The sequence below is a fragment of the Lolium perenne genome, chromosome 4, assembly GCF_019359855.2.
Source record: "Lolium perenne isolate Kyuss_39 chromosome 4, Kyuss_2.0, whole genome shotgun sequence".
Taxonomy (NCBI): domain Eukaryota; kingdom Viridiplantae; phylum Streptophyta; class Magnoliopsida; order Poales; family Poaceae; genus Lolium; species Lolium perenne.
Genome location: NC_067247.2, coordinates 297,456,793 through 297,474,369, shown reverse-complemented (window position 1 = coordinate 297,474,369; position 17,577 = coordinate 297,456,793). Strand labels below are relative to the sequence as shown.

General features: G+C 50.4%; 1 protein-coding gene across 1 annotated transcript; it reads right to left on the bottom strand.

The window, feature by feature from the left end:
• Positions 1 to 12,100: 12,100 nt before the first annotated feature.
• On the bottom strand, positions 12,101 to 16,360 carry LOC127295863 (probable glucuronosyltransferase Os03g0287800). The gene is made up of 3 exons (XM_051325863.2): positions 15,383 to 16,360; positions 13,608 to 13,905; positions 12,101 to 12,582 (listed from the first exon to the last, which is right to left on the bottom strand). The coding sequence occupies exons 1-3, from the start codon at positions 16,039 to 16,041 to the stop codon at positions 12,436 to 12,438; spliced, it is 1,104 nt and encodes a 367-aa protein (XP_051181823.1). The 5' UTR covers positions 16,042 to 16,360; the 3' UTR covers positions 12,101 to 12,435.
• Positions 16,361 to 17,577: the final 1,217 nt, after the last annotated feature.

The window sequence follows — 17,577 nt, the reverse complement described above, 5'->3', positions numbered from 1 at the left end:
GCCCTCTGCTTCCTCGAGGGGGCAAACGATGAGAGCTTCCTCAGCTGCATTGAGCCGATTACAACAGTGCTGTCAGAAGTTAGTTTTGGCATACAACATCGGTTTTCAACGGGGGAAGAGGCAATCGATGGGGTCAAGAGCGGCTGAATCGGCAGGGTGGCTGTCTCAGAATTTTCTGAGTTCCAAGCCTTTGGTCTGATCTGTGCATCTTCACCAGTATTCTCGCCTTGGCTGAGGCTTGGGGGGCAGCTGGCCTGGTAGATGCTCTGTTTTAAAAGCTGATTGGGGTGTCATCGGCTGGTCCTTCGTCGAAACCTTCTTCAAAAATGGGAGTTCACGCAGAAGTGGAAGAGGCAAGGCATCATGATGGAGGATACTGCGACGGTTCTGCTCTGCCACGACATGACCCGACGAAGGAAAAGCAAAATGATTTTGGAATTGTCATTTCCAAAACCAGGGGGGCATGTGTTATCACCAGAATTTGACCGGATCAGAGGTGGGCCGCGATTGGAGATGGGCTTGAAGAATATATATATGGAAGAATATGTGAACCGGCCTTGTACACGAAGTTTGGGCTAGTTTGCCCTTGTATCTGTAATATAGTAGGATACGTGTCGATTAGATAGAGTTTGGCCCGTGCCCGGTTGGGATTATTCCCACGTTAGAAAGTCCCCTGGACTATAAATATGTATCTAGGGTTTATGAAATAAACAACAACCAACGTTCAACCACAAATCAATCCTGGCGCATCGCCAACTCCTTCGTCTTGAGGGTTTCTACCGGTAAGCATCATGCTGCCTAGATCGCATCTAGCGATCTAGGCAGCACAAGCTTATGTTGTTCAAACGTTGCTCGTACTGAAGCCTTTTTGATGGCGAGCAACGTAGTTATCTTAGATATGTTAGGGTTAGCATTGTTCCTCGTATCATATGCTGTCGTAGTGCAACCCTTGCATATCTAGCCGCCCTCACACCTATCTTAGGTGTGGGGGCGGTACCCCGCTTGATCATTATTTAGCAGATCTGATCCGTTACGGTTGCTCCTTGTTCCTCAAGGATTAGTTTAATATCTGCAATAGTTAGGCCTTACAAAGGGTTGGAGGATCCAGCGGCACGTAGGGTGTCGTTTGCTAGTCCTAGACAGGATGTTCCGGGGATCAACCTCGTGTTGGTTTTTAGGCCTTGTCTAGGATCGGCTTACGATCACCGTGCGTGGCCGCGAGGCCCAATCGTGAGTAGGATGATCCGATTATGCGGTGAAAACCCTAAATCGTCGTAGGTCGCATTAACTTTATCTTGATCAAGCAGGACCACCATATATTCGTGCACCTCGTACGAATCATGGGTGGATCGGCTCCTTGAGCCGATTCACAGGATAACCTGAGAGCCGATCGAGGCTCGTATTTAATGTTTACGTGTATGCCATGCAGGAAACTAAGCGAGGCATCTCCATCACCTTCCTGACCAGGTATAGGTCAGGTGGCACGCCCTTGCATCAGCATCGGACGTGTGTACCAGAGGCTTTGCGGGCCGTCGCTCGGAGGGACCAGGGCCAGCCGCAGCCCTAAGTTGTTCCCGGCTCTACTGTGTTGCCCGTCGCTGCCCGCCGGTGGGTTTTGACCGCAACAGCGTCATCATCACGCACTGATCCCTCTGTGTCGCAAGCATCATTGGCTGAGGAAGGAAGATCGGTGTGAGCAGCTTCAGAATCTATCGGATCATCATGTTTGTTCTCTAGGTCTGTGTGCTCGACAGTGTGAAAATCAACAGGGATTGAGGAGCCCCTTCCCTCAGAAGTATCGTTTGGCGAATCATGCAAGTTTCCAGAAACTATGGGGATCTGTCGAAGAAAAGAACAAATAAGAACAATAGTAATCATGTCGACTAAGAGGAAGCGGCGTAATAAGAGTGTGAGAAGGAAAATTACCTCTGATGATGGATGATCGGCATCAAGTGGAGTATAAGAAGATACCAATGGGATCAAGTCTTCCTGACTGAAAAGGGTAAGTTGGCGGACTTCATCAAGCAGCTCCTTTCCGACAGTTCAGCGATATTTATCCTGGTTTCATCCTTTACACCTGAATACAACCACATTGGATGAACTCTGGACATGACTGGTTGGACTCGACGTTTCAAGAACAAAGCTGCCACCTCTGTGCTGATCATAGTTTGACCATCGGCCTCCTTGACCCGAAGGAATTTAGCAAATAATTCGTTGGCTGCTGTCTTTTCATCGAGAGAGAGAACGTTCTTCCAAGAATCCTTAGGCTTGGCCTCAAGGACATCGGCAAAGCAAGGAAGCTGGGACTCGGTTGTCGAGGAGTCCTTGACATAAAACCATTTCAGTCTCCATCCTCGCACGGATTCCCTCATTGGGAAACTGAAATAGTTAACCTCCGAACGAGCCACAAACCCCACTCCTCTGATGACAAAAGATCCATTACTACTGTTGTACCTCTTGACATAGAAGATCTTTTTCCACAACCCAAAATGGGGCTCGATGCCCAAGAACGCTTCACAAAGGGTGATGAACACAGCAACATGAAGGATTGAGTTAGGGGTGAGTTGCCATAGTTGGATTTCGTAGGTCCGCAGAAGATGGAGAAGGAATTCATGGGCAGGGAGCGAGAGACCCCGATACAGGAACGACAGGAACACCACAGAAAAACCAGCAGGGGGATTTGGTCGAGAAATCGCACCTGGAAGGATCACGTTCCCCTCGTCGGAGGAGATTAACCCGAGGCTTCGGGCCCTTTTTTCATCACGTTTCGTGATGGAAGACGCTAGCCAATCCCCAGGCTTGGCTATTAAGCCTGGTGGCGCCGGCGGCGCCTGATACGTCTCCGACGTATCGATAATTTCTTATGTTCCATGCCACATTATTGATGTTATCTACATGTTTTATGCACACTTTATGTCATATTCGTGCATTTTCTGGAACTAACCTATTAACAAGATGCCGAAGTGCCGATTCTTGTTTCTGCTGTTTTTGGTTTCAGAAATCCTAGTAACGAAATATTCTCGGAATTGGACGAAATCAACGCCCAGGGTCCTATTTTGCCACGAAGCTTCCAGAAGACCGAAGAGGAGACGAAGTGGGGCCACGAGGCGGCCAAACCCTAGGGCGGCGCGGCCTGGCCCTTGGCCGCGCCGACCTGTGGTGTGGGGCCCTCGTGCCGCCCCCTGACCTGCCCTTTCGCCTACTTAAAGCCTCCGTCGCGAAACCCCCAGTACCGAGAGCCACGATACGGAAAACCTTACTGAGACGCCGCCGCCGCCAATCCCATCTCGGGGGATTCTGGAGATCTCCTCCGGCACCCTGCCGGAGAGGGGATTCATCTCCCGGAGGACTCTTCACCGCCATGGTCGCCTCCGGAGTGATGAGTGAGTAGTCTACCCCTGGACTATGGGTCCATAGCAGTAGCTAGATGGTTGTCTTCTCCCCATTGTGCTATCATTGTCGGATCTTGTGAGCTGCCTAACATGATCAAGATCATCTATCTGTAATTCTATATGTTGGGTTTGTTGGGATCCGATGAATAGAGAATACTTGTTATGTTGATTATCAAAGTTATATCTATGTGTTGTTTATGATCTTGCATGCTCTCCGTTACTAGTAGATGCTCTGGCCAAGTAGATGCTTGTAACTCCAAGAGGGAGTATTTATGCTCGATAGTGGGTTCATGCCTCCATTGATATCTGGGATAGTGACAGAAAGTTCTAAGGTTGTGGATGTGCTGTTGCCACTAGGGATAAAACATTAGTGCTATGTTCAAGGATGTAGTTACTAGTTACATTACACGCAATACTTAATGCAATTGTCTGTTGTTAGCAACTTAATACTGGAGGGGGTTCGGATGATAACCTGAAGGTGGACTTTTTAGGCATAGATGCAGTTGGATGGCGGTCTATGTACTTTGTCGTAATGCCCAATTAAATCTCACTATACTCATCATGATATGTATGTGCATGGTCATACCCTCTTTATTTGTCAATTGCCCAACTGTAATTTATTCACCCAACATGCTGTTTATCTTATGGGAGAGACACCTCTAGTGAACTGTGGACCCCGGTCCAATTCTCTATACTGAAATACAATCTACTGCAATACTTGTTCTACTGTTTTCTGCAAACAATCATCTTCCACACAATACGGTTAATCCTTTGTTACAGCAAGCCGGTGAGATTGACAACCTCACTGTTTCGTTGGGGCAAAGTACTTTGGTTGTGTTGTGCAGGTTCCACGTTGGCGCCGGAATCTCTGGTGTTGCGCCGCACTACATCCCGCCGCCATCAACCTTCAACGTGCTTCTTGACTCCTACTGGTTCGATTAAACCTTGGTTTCTTACTGAGGGAAACTTGCCGCTGTGCGCATCACACCTTCCTCTTGGGGTTCCCAACGGACGTGTCAACCACACGCATCAGCGCCGGAACTGGAGGAGGAGCATCTGAACCACTCCTCTTCGGAGCATTCGAGGAGGATTTGACGGCGGCGCCACCGCTCGTGGAACTAGCAGAGGTGGTGAGGTTCTTCTTCTTCACCATTGCGAGATCTGTAAAGGATTGGAAAAGCGGCAGTGGTGGCGCAGCGGTTGCGAAGAAAGGAAGAAGAAGAAGGACAAGAAGATGATACAGCAAATATGGGAGCAGTTTAGGGATTTTTGTCCTTTGGAGATTTTAAGAGAGGGAGGACTTGAGGACAGCGTGGGCACGTGTCGTTGTTACTAGTTCATTAAAGGAGACCTTTTTTCGTTGATGATTGCGGAAATCGAGGGGGCTTCTTGGTAACTGTTCGAAAAGAGCGGATATTGCTTAAAAACAGGGCCAGACAGAGAAAGAATGGGCCTAGCGGGTCACGTCTTATCAGTCAAAATCAAGATGTCAGTAAACGTCATTAATGACGTCGTGAGGAATGCTCGAAGTATTCGAAGGAATAAAAAAGTTATCGCATGGAGAACTTGAGTCTATGCACGGATTGCGAGCATCCGCACTTAGACTCAGGGGCTACTCCCATCGGGAGTGCTGGACGCGCACCCGACAGAACTTTTTTGCACTCCAGGATCATGCCCGGGGAGTTGATTCTGTGTAGGGTAACGTTGTTTTGCCATCGGTAGTTAACCAGCAAAATTTGGGCACGTTACTCATCATCCCTTGCAAGCGGAAAATATATCGGATGGCCTATGAAGACCTGCAGAAAACTTCGGCAGAGAAGAATGTTCGAGTGGTACAATTTGAGTCTACGCATGGATTCTAAGCATCCGTACCTAGACTCAGGGGCTACTCCCATCGGGAGCGCTGACGCGCACCCGACAAAAGAAGACGATGCTGATTCAAGATGAACAAGAACAATCAAGGAGATGAACATCAGAAGGAGGCATGCTTCAGTCTCTACCCGAACAATGTTCGGCTAGACACTCGGGGGCTACTGACGTGGGCATTATCCTTCGGGTAACCGACATTGCCCTATCCCATATTGTCTAGTTGGAGGCCCATGAAGACAATTGGAGGCGAGATGGGCCACCTGGACGGTGCACTAGAAGGATCCTTGACAGGCAAGACAAGGAAGCAGCCGAACAAGGAAACATTAGATTCAAAACTACTGTAAACCTAGTCGTATTCGGTTAGGCCTCTTGAGACCTGGCCTCCTATATAAAGGCCAGGAGAGGGGCTGCCGAGGGACACAATCAATCTTAGCAGTATTAGCCACCAAAAGTCTAGAGCTAGGTCGCCGCAGCACTTAGCCTCTCGACGAGATCTCAGCCGAATTATTCGGCACCCCATTGCAATCCAATATCTTTATAATCAAGAACATACAGGCAGGACGTAAGGGTTTTACCTCATCGAGGGCCCCGAACCTGGGTAAATCGCTCTCCCCGCTTGTTTGTGAACCGATGTCTCGTGTCAGCTTGCAGGATTCCACCAACCCTAAGCCCCAATCGGAGGGCATTGCCGAGGAGTACCCTCGACAACGGCGGCACACGCCGAGGGTGCGGCAGCGCCAGGCCAGGCCAAGCCACGGCGGCACCGCAGTGCCCGGCACCACCACGGCAAGGCACGGCGACGCCACGGCATCTGGAGCATCGGCGGCGACGAGATCGCCACGGCACTCCACGCCAGGCGACCGGAGGCGAAGAGGACGAGTCGAGGAGGTGGCGAAACGCAAATCGAAGCGGAGGATCTGAAGCGCCGTCGAACGGCGGTTCAGATGCGCCATATCTCGCCGGCGGCGACGGTCGGAGTTGGCCAGAAGAATTCGGCGAAGGCGGCGGCGACACGGGAGTCGCGAGAGCGAGGGCTAGGGTTCGCGAGCGAGTGAAGGAGAAGGGGACGGTGCGTCTGACCGAGCCCAAGTGTCGCTCGGGTTAGGGTTAACCACTGGGCCACACTGACATGTGGGCCCAGGGGCAATTGTGACATTTCAAATTCCATTTAATACTGAAACTTTGAAAATACATAGTAAATGTTAAATAGCTCTAAAAAAATAATTAAAAATATGAAAATCACTAAGTATAAAATTCTCTATCATAATAAAATATGAAATTGAATTTTTGAAGATAAACAAGAATAAGTTCAAAATTGATGATTTAAATAATTATTTAAATCACACCCTATATTTTCAATAATGAAAATAAGTCCATAAATTCTTTTGGACTTTAAAAACACCTTGACAACATTTCAAGGTCCTAAACAGAGTATCCCTGAATTATTCTTAGTATCAACCTATCACATGAAATGATAAGACATCGGAAGGGGGGAACAAACCCTAAAACTGGAATAATGCATAAATGCTTCTTTAACCATTGCCCTTATCGGACAATGATGCTATTTTTCAGCAACAGAGGACAAGGGTCAGTCCACACCATCCAACTGCAACACTTTGCAGTGTTCAGGCAAGTTCATCACTTGCTCATGTCATTCGAGTATTTTTACCAAATTACTTGCAAAGTACTATGTTTATCACTATTGCATAAAAAGCAAAACCACTATTTTCATAACTATGAATATGACTAAGTGGTTGGCAATGGAACCATGGATTGTGTTGACATGGTGGAGGTTCCATTGCAATGGGTTTATATCCATCTAGGATTAAACAACAAATGTCGTCCAGTGATTCTTGTGCCGTAACACCCGTGTTAACCATAAGATCCGGAGTGGGACGGAGTAATCAAAAGTGTTTCCACCTCTCGTACATCAACAGATGCGCTTACCGTAGACACTTTATCTCGAGGGACAAGCGGTGGGGTGGGGATCCCATTCTAATTCCCCACGGTAATGCGGTCTATGATGGGTTGCATTGGCCGGCGAAGGACCATGGTTGCGACCTGGTAGTTGTCGAGGTCGGAAGATATCCTAGTGGTATAGCCCGGTGAGGACCCAAGGTCGGATTTGCAAAAACGGGTGGGTGCGCGAGGTAGCGGAGGAACATGATTGGCTAGACCTTATACCGGGCCTCACACCGAAGGAATTGTGGACGGGAAAGCTGCCCGGTTGGCACCAAGGTTAAGATCTCTTATGGGTAAAGCAACACACCTCTACAGAGTGTAATGAATCGTGACCTGTCACTCCCTGTTCCGGGATTTGGAACTGCGAACGCTGCCGGAAAGGAACTCCATGAAGTTCTAGTGAACCGGTGAAGGCTGACGGACATAGTTCTTTGAAATAAAAGCAACCTCTTGAAGAAATGTTTATCAAAACTTGCATTGGTATTAGACTTTCTGATCTAATATCGTAGCTAGTGCATTAAACACCTCTTTTCTATAATGAACTTGTTGAGTACGCTCGTACTCATACCACTCTTAAATCCCCTGCTTAGATTGTCTGAACCATCTGGAGGAGGACAACGACAACCCTGAAGGAGCCGAGATCATCGGCTATGAAGAACCAGACCTCTCTGGAGGTGTTGAAGGTGTAGACTACCTTATAGTCTACGGAACCGGGGAGGGGTCCGGAGGAGAGCAAGTTTAGACTAACCAAGTAGTAGTAGTATCAGAGCAGTACGAACTCTTAGTACTTAACTGCTCGAGGGAATAAATGTATAACTTAGTAAGACTTCTATATTGTAAGTTAAGTTGGGTTCGCCTCGAACCCAGGAGTATCCCTCTTAGGACCCAAGAGGAGCTCCGAGACGATATGTACATTATGCTTGTAATAATAAATGAATGAGTTATGGACCTGCTATGTTCTGTTGTACTACTCTGAGGGATGTAATATTTGCGGATTGGTACTTCGTGAATGTTATATCAACGACTGGCATACTACAACATGCAGTGGTATGCAGGGTCACCACAGTTGAGGAGGGCATGAGGCAACCGAGCGCGTACCCCTCTTTATATACATCAAAGGAAGGCGAGTGGCGCGACACGTTTGGCAACAACATTAATTAATTTGACAACGGCTTGAGAAGACACATCGACCTAGGTCGCTGCCAGGCGGGCGCATTGGAGAAGCGAGTGGCCACGTGGTGCGACCGTGTAGCGTCCGTCGAGACGCATCCGAGGTGCATATTTGGCCCGTGTTTGCCTCTCCGGGGACAACCCGGTCACTATGCGCTAGGCTGCTGGGCCTAGCTATAGGCCCATTTTTCGACCACGCGGTCGCAAACGGTCGATCTATGGTGGGATCCCACGTACGCGGTGGATCACGCTCTGCGGGGCAAGTGGTTTGAGGCCGAGCATGATGCTGAGCGTCAATCCATCGAGGCCCTCCATTGCCAGTGAAGGAGGAGGCGCCAGAGCAAAAAGAGGAAACCTAGGCGGGGTACGCATTCCCTATCTCGCATCCCGTGCACCCTATTTAGTCACAGTACCACGACGTTGACATGCGGTACATGGAGCCGCCGCCATTGATGTCGGCGTGCTCGTACGAGCCAGCGAAGGAGGAGGCCGAGGACTCGTCGGAGGATGACCACAACTACGAGCCCATGGAGGACGACGCGCCACTGCTAACGGAGGGAGTCGTGCGCGAGTCGTCGAGCTCTCCAAGCAGGAGGAACTCACGAAGTGGATTAGCCTCCAGGAGGTCATCCATCTGTCGTAGCAGGCCACGACGACACCACCGATGCCGCCTGCTCCACAGAAGCTGCCTCCCCCTCCTCCTGTGGTGAATGTGTGGGCACCGCCGCAGGTCTTCATCGACCTTTGTGAGGAGGAGTAGGACCTGCTAGCAGCACCGCCACCATGCTGGCTTTGTCTTTATGTTTTTTTTAATAAAATGTGGACTTTAGATCCGTAAATGGACATACGCCGCAGGCATATCGGTGGGGCTAATAGAAACGAACCGATCGAACACCTGTAAATGGATAGATGCCGCAGGCATATCGGCGGGGCTAATACAAACGATCCGATCGGACACTTTTGGTGATTAAAATACAATGACCAGTTGAAGATGCCCTAATTCCACAATGAAGTGCCGCGCCTCTAATTCAATTAAATCAGAAAAGGAATCACATGTTTGGATTCAAAGAGCCGGTAAAAAGTAAGGAACGTGGCCGGCCGTGATACTCCAAAGTGATTGAATTTAACACTAGCTAGCTAGCCATCAACGAGAAGCCACAAAGCCAAGCCAGTAGTTGCTAGCTGCCGCCAAGCGTGATTTGTTTGAGGTAACTTAGGGTGACATCTCGACGGTGAACATACACCTTGATGGCGAACAAAACCTAGACCACGGTCGTGGGTTTTTTACGGACCAGCGGACCAACAAAATTGCGTGTCTAGGCTAACGGTGCCAAACGGTGAAGTGCATTTATTTCGAGTCCCACCTTCTGCAACAAGAGTATGCAGTGCACTTTACGTCCTTTACTGCATGCACGTATATCTAGTCATTTTCTTCCCAGCACAGATCTCTTAGGTCTCACTAGTGGTCTAGATAACGAGATCATCTAGACCCCAGAGCCGAAACGCCATGCCTTGATTGATGTAGCCAAAAAGTATATACCCCCATTATCTATATTAATTCACATTGTATTTGATGTTGAACTTTTTTCCTAAATTTTGGCGGGCGTGGCAACACGAGCTATTATGGTATTGCAACAGATTATAAATTCTCCACCTATATACCTACATCCAAACAAAGCTTTGGATCTCATCCGCCATCAACTTTAATGGTCCATGAGAGTAATTCCTATTTATCGCTCACTACGTGCGCACACGAAGATCTCATTTGGGCTGGCCCATTTAGCATTGAGTGACAACAACCTTAGAGAGGTTCTTATCAGGTTTTTGGTTTGTCGGTTTTGTGAACTTTCTAGAAGCTTCAAGGTTTTCTCTGGTTTTATTGCTTAGTTTGATTTTTCTGATTTCTATTTCTTTTATTTTTCCTTTTTTGTGCTTTTTTCTTTTCTTCTTTCTTGTTTCTCTTTTTATTTTCTATTTTTTCCTTTCAAATTTTAACATTGTACATATTTAAAAACTATTTAAATTTGAAAATTATTCAAATGTGAAAATTGTTCAAGCTTTAAAGTTCTTAAGATTTTGAAAACATTCTATTTTAGTATTGTTTAGATTTTGAAAATGTTCAGCTTTTGAAAATTTAAAAATATGCACATTTTTTTAAAAAATAATTTGATAAACTTAGGATTTAAAAATTCATGTTATGTGAGCTTTGAGCGGCCCATGAATGATGAGTTGACGCTATAGGCGCTCCCGTTCATGAGCCACACCATGCCCCTAACCATTTTTTTTTCGTAGTTTTAAATAGCCGGGCTATAGTCCCACTATAGCATTTCTCGCATGGTGCAGCGACCGTTAAAAGGTGCCAAAGTTTTTAAGTATCTGGCTATAACCGAGCTATATCTGCTTTGGAAGGCCGCGACTATATCCTATATTGTTTTTTTTTTCGAGCCCTAGCATGTGAAAAGAACAAGCCTGCTCATGTGCTCAATCTGTTAACTCATCAGCCGAGATCCATCACACCCGTTAAGGTTTCAACCTCTCGGCCCATTTATCGTCACCAGCACAGAATATATCAATGGGCTGGATACACGAGCTACCGTGGGCTAGTTTTTGCTGATGAGAAAGTTGAGTCGAGACAAGCGCATTGGCTCCCTTTTTGCTCAAAACAACCCGGTCCATGTGCAAGAAGCTATCACTGAAACGCAAACACAACGAGCCATGAGCCATCCATCCATGTGCAATGTGAAACTAGAAAATCGACTCCCCTGTTTGCCAGCTGCATGTCTGGTCTGCACACCGTCTCAGCTTCAGTTAGGCACCCGATGACTGAGATGTTTAGAGTTCAGTTCAGACTGCGCATACACGGCAGCTGGCTAACAGGGACATGTAGAGGTTCAGACTGCAGATCAACTAAACCATGTTTGGAAAATACCTCCTTTTTTTTGCGGGGGTTGGAAAATACCTCCTTAGCAAACCAGAAAGAATTTAATTCCAGATGGTGCAGTTCCTTGCTGTTTTGTGTTTCTCTGACGTGCAGGGACAGAGAAACCATAGTGTAGCACTAGTTTCCTGTAGTGCAGTCTCCTTGGTCCTTGTTAGTGTGGCAAAAAGGGTCTTGTTTGTCCTTTCAGGACAGACGACACTGCACATGCTTTAAGCGTAAGTTCTGCAGATGATAACCAACCAACAAGGTCGTAGGACAAATCAGTAGCAGTATCAGCGGAACAGATAGCTCGGAAAAGATGGCCATGGAACAGACACAGATTACTGTTCCACTAACCCTACATCTACACGACTAGCTACGTTATACAACGGTTGGTGTTCAAACGAGAGACATGCGTATCTTCAGGGGCGCACGCTGATTACAGGTGGACTGTCTGTTCGAAGCTTCCTTTTTTCTTTTTCAAAAAGGAGCTGCTGTCTACTCCTCCACTGCGATTTCCTATTGCCTGAAGAACCGGCTTAGTTTAATGGGAAATCTGCGCACGATCGCGATGTGCCAACAGCAGGGAAGGTGCTCGATGGAGACCCCTGTGTACGTCTTGATGAATGGTTTCAGCCTTTCAGGGGCCACCTAGCTAGCTAGAACATGGCCGCCTAGGTTTGTGTGTGTCGCAAGCATGTTTGTACATTTGTCCCCAGCAAGATTTTCTTTGCAAATCGAGTAAACTTTGGTAACATGTGAGTAAGGAAATATCTGAAGTGCCAGGTGAAGCTATAACTTTCGCTCTATTCATTTCAGTCTTGAGAGACAGTTCAAGGGGTGTTATGTAAGGACCTAAACCCTCTCGAAAAAAAAAGGAAGAGAAGAAGAGGAGGAGATTATACATATATCACATTTGTTGAAGGAAAAAAAGTAAAAGAAAAAGATGTACAATATGGTGATATTTCCTGGGGAGATACATGTTGATCCATCCCCTGTAAAAACCAAAACTTTCCTTTTCGTTGCAGCAGCTAGTAGCAGTAAAGCCAGCACCTTGCCGGTGTGATGGACCTTGCTCTGTTCCATCCGTTCTCTTCTATTTATAATAACTGTCCCTCCATTCTACCTCCTGTTGTTGTTCCCCGGAGTTTGCCGCGAGGAGGAAGGTGCCTCGACGCGCCACACCATGATCTCAGAGCAGTCGGACGGGATGCCCTTCACCTTGCTGTAATCCTCCGTCACAACTTGCTGTACGAACCTGATGGAGTCCTGAGAAACAACGATGGTACCACGTCAGTTCTGGCAAAAAGTGTGGAACAAGCATGTAACTCATCATAGTATTGGCAATGCAGAAACAATGAGCGTTCATGGCAGCTCAAACGAGACGACCTCCGACGCATGATTGATCATAGCAACTAGCAAGGGGCTGTTTGCTTTAGTGGTTAGGATGATGATAGATGAAACAGTCAGCTGCACACCTAAAAGAAGCCGTTGTTTTTGTAAAGAAGCGCCAAGGGTACGGCTGTTGTTGCTACCTGCTGTTGTCGCTAACCACCAACACCAAGTGTGGCTTGCCTTGCACTGGAGCTAATCATGCATGGCTGTAGCAAATCCTACTCAGCCACGGGGGCCCTCCCACCAAAACATGCCACCGCGCCGCACCGGATTATAATAGTTTAAATCAAAGCGCGATCCCCCGTGCGATTTCGTGTGTGCAATGCTGTATTCAGATTCGATCCGTTCTTGTCGATTGCTTCTCCATTTGACAGGAGGAATTAACAATATGGTTTGGAGAGGAAACGAGGGGCACCGACTCCATCCAGCGGGAATGAGGGAGGGGGCCGGGCGGCGATCATGGAGCCTCGGCGGGTGACAAGGGTTTGACCGGCGACAGATGGGCCACGAGCCCACGAGACGAGGAGGCCTACCTGTAGCACATGCACCACTCGCGCGCCCGCTACCTGACAGACAGGGCATGAGCTAGACGCCGCTTTCATGGCGGAAATTTGCCTAACCGTAACCACGCATCGACATCGCTGTGCCGCCCGAAAGGCCCGTATGAATGCTGGCTGTTCCGGGCACGCATGGCGACGCCGAGCCAGCCGGCGAGCGAGGAAGTACACTACAGTAGCGTGGCGTGTGCTAGTACTCTGATAGTCTACGATGCATGGCAACGGCGAGTTAGGAAGTACAGAAGTGTGTGCCACTACGTACTCAGCTACTCTACGATACGCGTACAGTAGTAGTTGGTGCGCAATGAAGAAGGGGTTGCTGATATGATATGGTTGACTGACCTGTGACTTGTCGGGCTCGGAGGTCGGGTACCGCCCCCACCGCTCGGGGTCCCAGAGCACGGAGCTGTTGAAGGCGAAGCCGTGCACGTCGATCTCCGGCGTCGACGACGGCCGAGCCGCGCCATTGGGGGCGCCTCCCGTGGGTGTGGGTGTGGCCTGGCCCGTGCTGACGGTGGTGCTGCTGCTGAGGTCCCTGGAGAACCACCCGATGACCTTGGACGCGCTGCACGCCGGGCCCTGGACCAGCACCTTCCGCTCGCCCCGCGACATCCTCGCCACCGGCCACGCGCCGAACGTGCTGAAAAATTAACATTCTGGGTTAAAGTTCTCGCGTCAATTAGTGCAAAAGGCATGCATGGATGGCTGTCTAAAAAGCGTAGTAATACAAAGTTGGCAATCTTCTCAAAAAACACACAAAGTTGGTAGGAGTACTGTAATTAAGCTGATTGTCCATGTCAAGTTGCCGCCACGGCACGCAGCAGCAGCAGCTAGAGCATTGCTAAATGGGGGCACAGTTAGGTGCTTAAGCATGCGTTGCCTGCAGGCCGAAATGGCAGTTTCTACGTACCACGCCATGGGATTCAGAAGCATTACTAGAAAAACCTTGTGCTTAATTATTGTTAGGCGTCCATCTCAGCCAGCAGTTTGCAGTTTGGACTATACCGAAACCGCATATTGGACACATGCAGAGAACTGCGCAAACCGACTAGCGTGACGCGAACACAAGCATGCCGCAGCTAGGCAAAGGGGACGGGACTTGGCTAAGAATACATACCCCGTGCCGTGTACGTACCGCGTACTGGCGCTCGGCTTCCCTGGAGCAAAAGGAGTTGGATGATGAGGTTTGTTTGTACGCGTGCGTGCGTCGGTTCAGACGTCGTGGTTTTCAGTCACGAACTGACGATTCAGACACTTTGAGGAGCCTCTATTTGGATTCGGATTTGGAGTCCGGCGACGATCTCATGCGATCGGCAGGAGCGGCGGAGCGCCCACCGTCCGCGAGATAGATAAGCTATCCCCACGTTCGCTTGTATTGTATCTCTGTCAGGTCCGGTGGGTAGGACACTGCCCTCAGCTTCAGGTCCTGAGCAAAGGACACCGCTAGCTCACCTACGCCCCGTCGGTTGAGGGGTGCCAATCATGCTTCTAACGACACGTTTGGGCGTCTCCTCTATCTATCCTACGCGCGCACCAACAACGCACCACCAACACACACACCTTTGTGATGCCATTGGCACCCATGCCGGAACAAGACCGTTAGGTCCCGCTACTTGCAGTAAAATATTGATCAAGAAAAAACAAAGCAAAAAAAAGAAGAGGAAAAGAGCTGCCCAACAACAGGGGCAGGGCAGCTTAAGCTGCTTGCCTGACAGAGAAAAGAATGTGTAGCAGAGAGATAAAAACGACCCTTTAATGGCGGAGGTATGATGGACAGGGTGACCTCCTCACATGGGTCGGGATAATTGCATCCTCCCTCGCCGGCGATTAAACTAGGCCTGGGCAGGACGCCATCCAGGTTGGGCGTGAGCTGTAGCGCTCGCCGCTCGGCTGAGCGGCAAAGCGGCCTTGCAACTAGCCCGGCCTGCCTGGTGTTCCTTTGGGCGCTAGCGTAAGTTACCGCGTGCTTTAGTTCACTCAGGAAGTCCAATACGAACGACTTTTGTTTTTGCTCGGGTGAAATATCGGCACAAGATTTTCTTTCACTCTGCTAGCTAGCTTGGATGAATGCGACGGTGATGAATGCGAGGAAACCAGAGAGGATCGACGAGACATACCTGATCTGCCGAATCTGGTCGAAGAACCGGAGCTGGAAGACGTCGCCGAGACCCGCGAAGTGGACGACGCCAGCGAGCCGGTGCCGCTCGATGTGCTCTAGCGCGGCGTTCCGCTGGTGGTGCCGCTCCTTCCCCGTGGCGACCTCGGCGGCGGTGAAGTTGTCCTTGTAGGTGAGGTGGCGGTACAGCAGCCCCGTGTCGCGGAGCAGCCGGGCTGTGGCGGGCACGTCGGGGGCGGCCTCGACCACCACCCACAGCAGCGGCGGCGGGACCAGCAGCAGCGCGTGCGCCATCCGGGTCAGCATGGCCGCGCGCTCGCCGTTAGCCGTGGGGGTCGACTCCGTCGTGGTCACCACCACCAGCAGCGGCCGCGGGGTCGCCGCTTCCGCCGCCGCGCCGCCCTGCGACAGCAGGGTCCGGTTGCCGCCCCCCACGGAGTGCTGCGCCCGCAGCAGGTGGCTGCTCTCCACCGCGAGCCCACCCGCTCCGGCGACGGGCGCGGCGGAGCGCCAGTCGGAGACGGAGGAGGGCGCGAAGCCGGTGAAGAAGCCCATCACGAAGCACAGGCTGGAATGCAGCAGCGCCTTCTTCCACAGCTGCGACCCGCCCGAGCCCTTCTTCGGCCGACCTCCGGCGTGGTCCAGCGCGGCGGAACCCATCAGAAGCACCACCGACGCAGACGATGATCTCCCTCGCGCTCGAAAGAGCCGGGCGTCGCGTCGGGCCGTGTCTGTCTGTCCTAGGCGAGCGCGTGCGTGCAGCTGTCTAGTTGTGGCCTCGTTAGGCGGCAGCGGTGGAGGCGAAGTGAACCGGTGGATTTGGCAGCGGTGGTGGGTTTAAAAAGGGCGGGATCGAGGTGGCAACGGCAAGGGTAGAGGACGATGCGGCAAGACGCCTTGTCTGCGTCACCCTTTTTGCCTTCTACTCCGGGACGACGATCGGCAGCTAGCTAGCTATATCATCACCGATCATGAATCATCATGATTAGGTGGCGCGCGCGCGCGCGGGGGGGAGATGGATTTTATTTTAGTGACGCACTGATGCGCTCGCGCGCACCAACCAGGCCCCAAAGTAAGCACTTTCGTCCTCGTCGCAAGCCTAGCGTCGCCTGCCGCGTACGTGGGTGTCCGGATGCCCTGACGCCTACGTACTCGTGCGAAACACACCGCCTACGGGTGCGCTACAGCTAGCTACGGCCAAAATCGATGGTCCGGATTAAATCACACACCACCATAGCTTCAGCTAAAAGATCAACACACATATCATGCTCTTTGTCCCCGATATCTCACGTTTACAACCCCCTCCACCCCCTTGTGGGGTGGCGCCCGGGATACCGTCGCCAACCACTCCAACATCTCAACCCTCTTCTCCTTCCTATGTCGCCGCCGGAGGTGTCCCCGGCAAAAGGCTGCGCGGAGTGGCGGCAGCGAGGCACCTGCAGGGAGCAGCCAGGGATGCGAGGTGGCGCCCACCCCCACCTCTGCAACCACTATGATGCGTGGTGGCAGCGGCCGGAGGCAACAACACCCAACGGAGCTGCCACATCATCTAGGCGTTGGGCCAGCGGCCTCGGGCATGACTACAACGGCTTCCTCCTCCTCCGGAGGTAGACGACCATGTTGAGATCTGGTGTGGGGGATCTTGGGATCCACACCGATCTCCGGTGGTGAAGATCCAGGCAACGAGGAGCTTAGGGTGATGGGGCACCTGGTGAAAACCGTGCTTCCACCTCGGTCTTGGCGGATGATGGCGGTGTCTCTTAACGTCTTACATTGTCAAAGCCGCCATCTTTGTTTGTCTCGTCACTACACTTGGAGAGTTGAGGATGCATCGGTAAAAACCGTGCTCTAACTATGGTAATGGTGGCAATGGGGATGTTACGCGTCGTTACCTTTATGAAGGCATCGCTATCGTAGCATGCGTATACTCACTTGTGATGCTATAGGGGAAACCCTAGATTTAGGTCTCTTGGATCGGACGATGGTGGGGCTATCTGCGATGTTCTACCTCTTGGGGTGTCGTTTTTGGAGTAGCTTGGATGGTGGTGGAGTGGTGTTCATCTATTGCATCGGTGACAGAGTCTCAAAGGCGTGGCGCATCGAGATATCGACGACTGACGCGGGATGATGGACACGCCCAGGACGATGGAGCTGTCTGACGTCAAGGTGGCATCGACGGCAAGCATGTTAAGGTCA

What these genes read in the sequence shown, in the direction of transcription:
- LOC127295863 (XM_051325863.2), bottom strand. Translation starts at nt 16,041, where the DNA reads ATGGGTTCCGCCGCGCTGGACCACGCCGGAGGTCGGCCGAAGAAGGGC. An exon ending in GACCAGATTCGGCAGATCAG is followed by an intron (nt 13,906 to 15,382) that starts GTATGTCTCGTC and finishes TTAATTTTTCAG; the next exon opens with CACGTTCGGCGCGTGGCCGG. An exon ending in CCGAGCCCGACAAGTCACAG is followed by an intron (nt 12,583 to 13,607) that starts GTCAGTCAACCA and finishes GTTGTTTCTCAG; the next exon opens with GACTCCATCAGGTTCGTACA.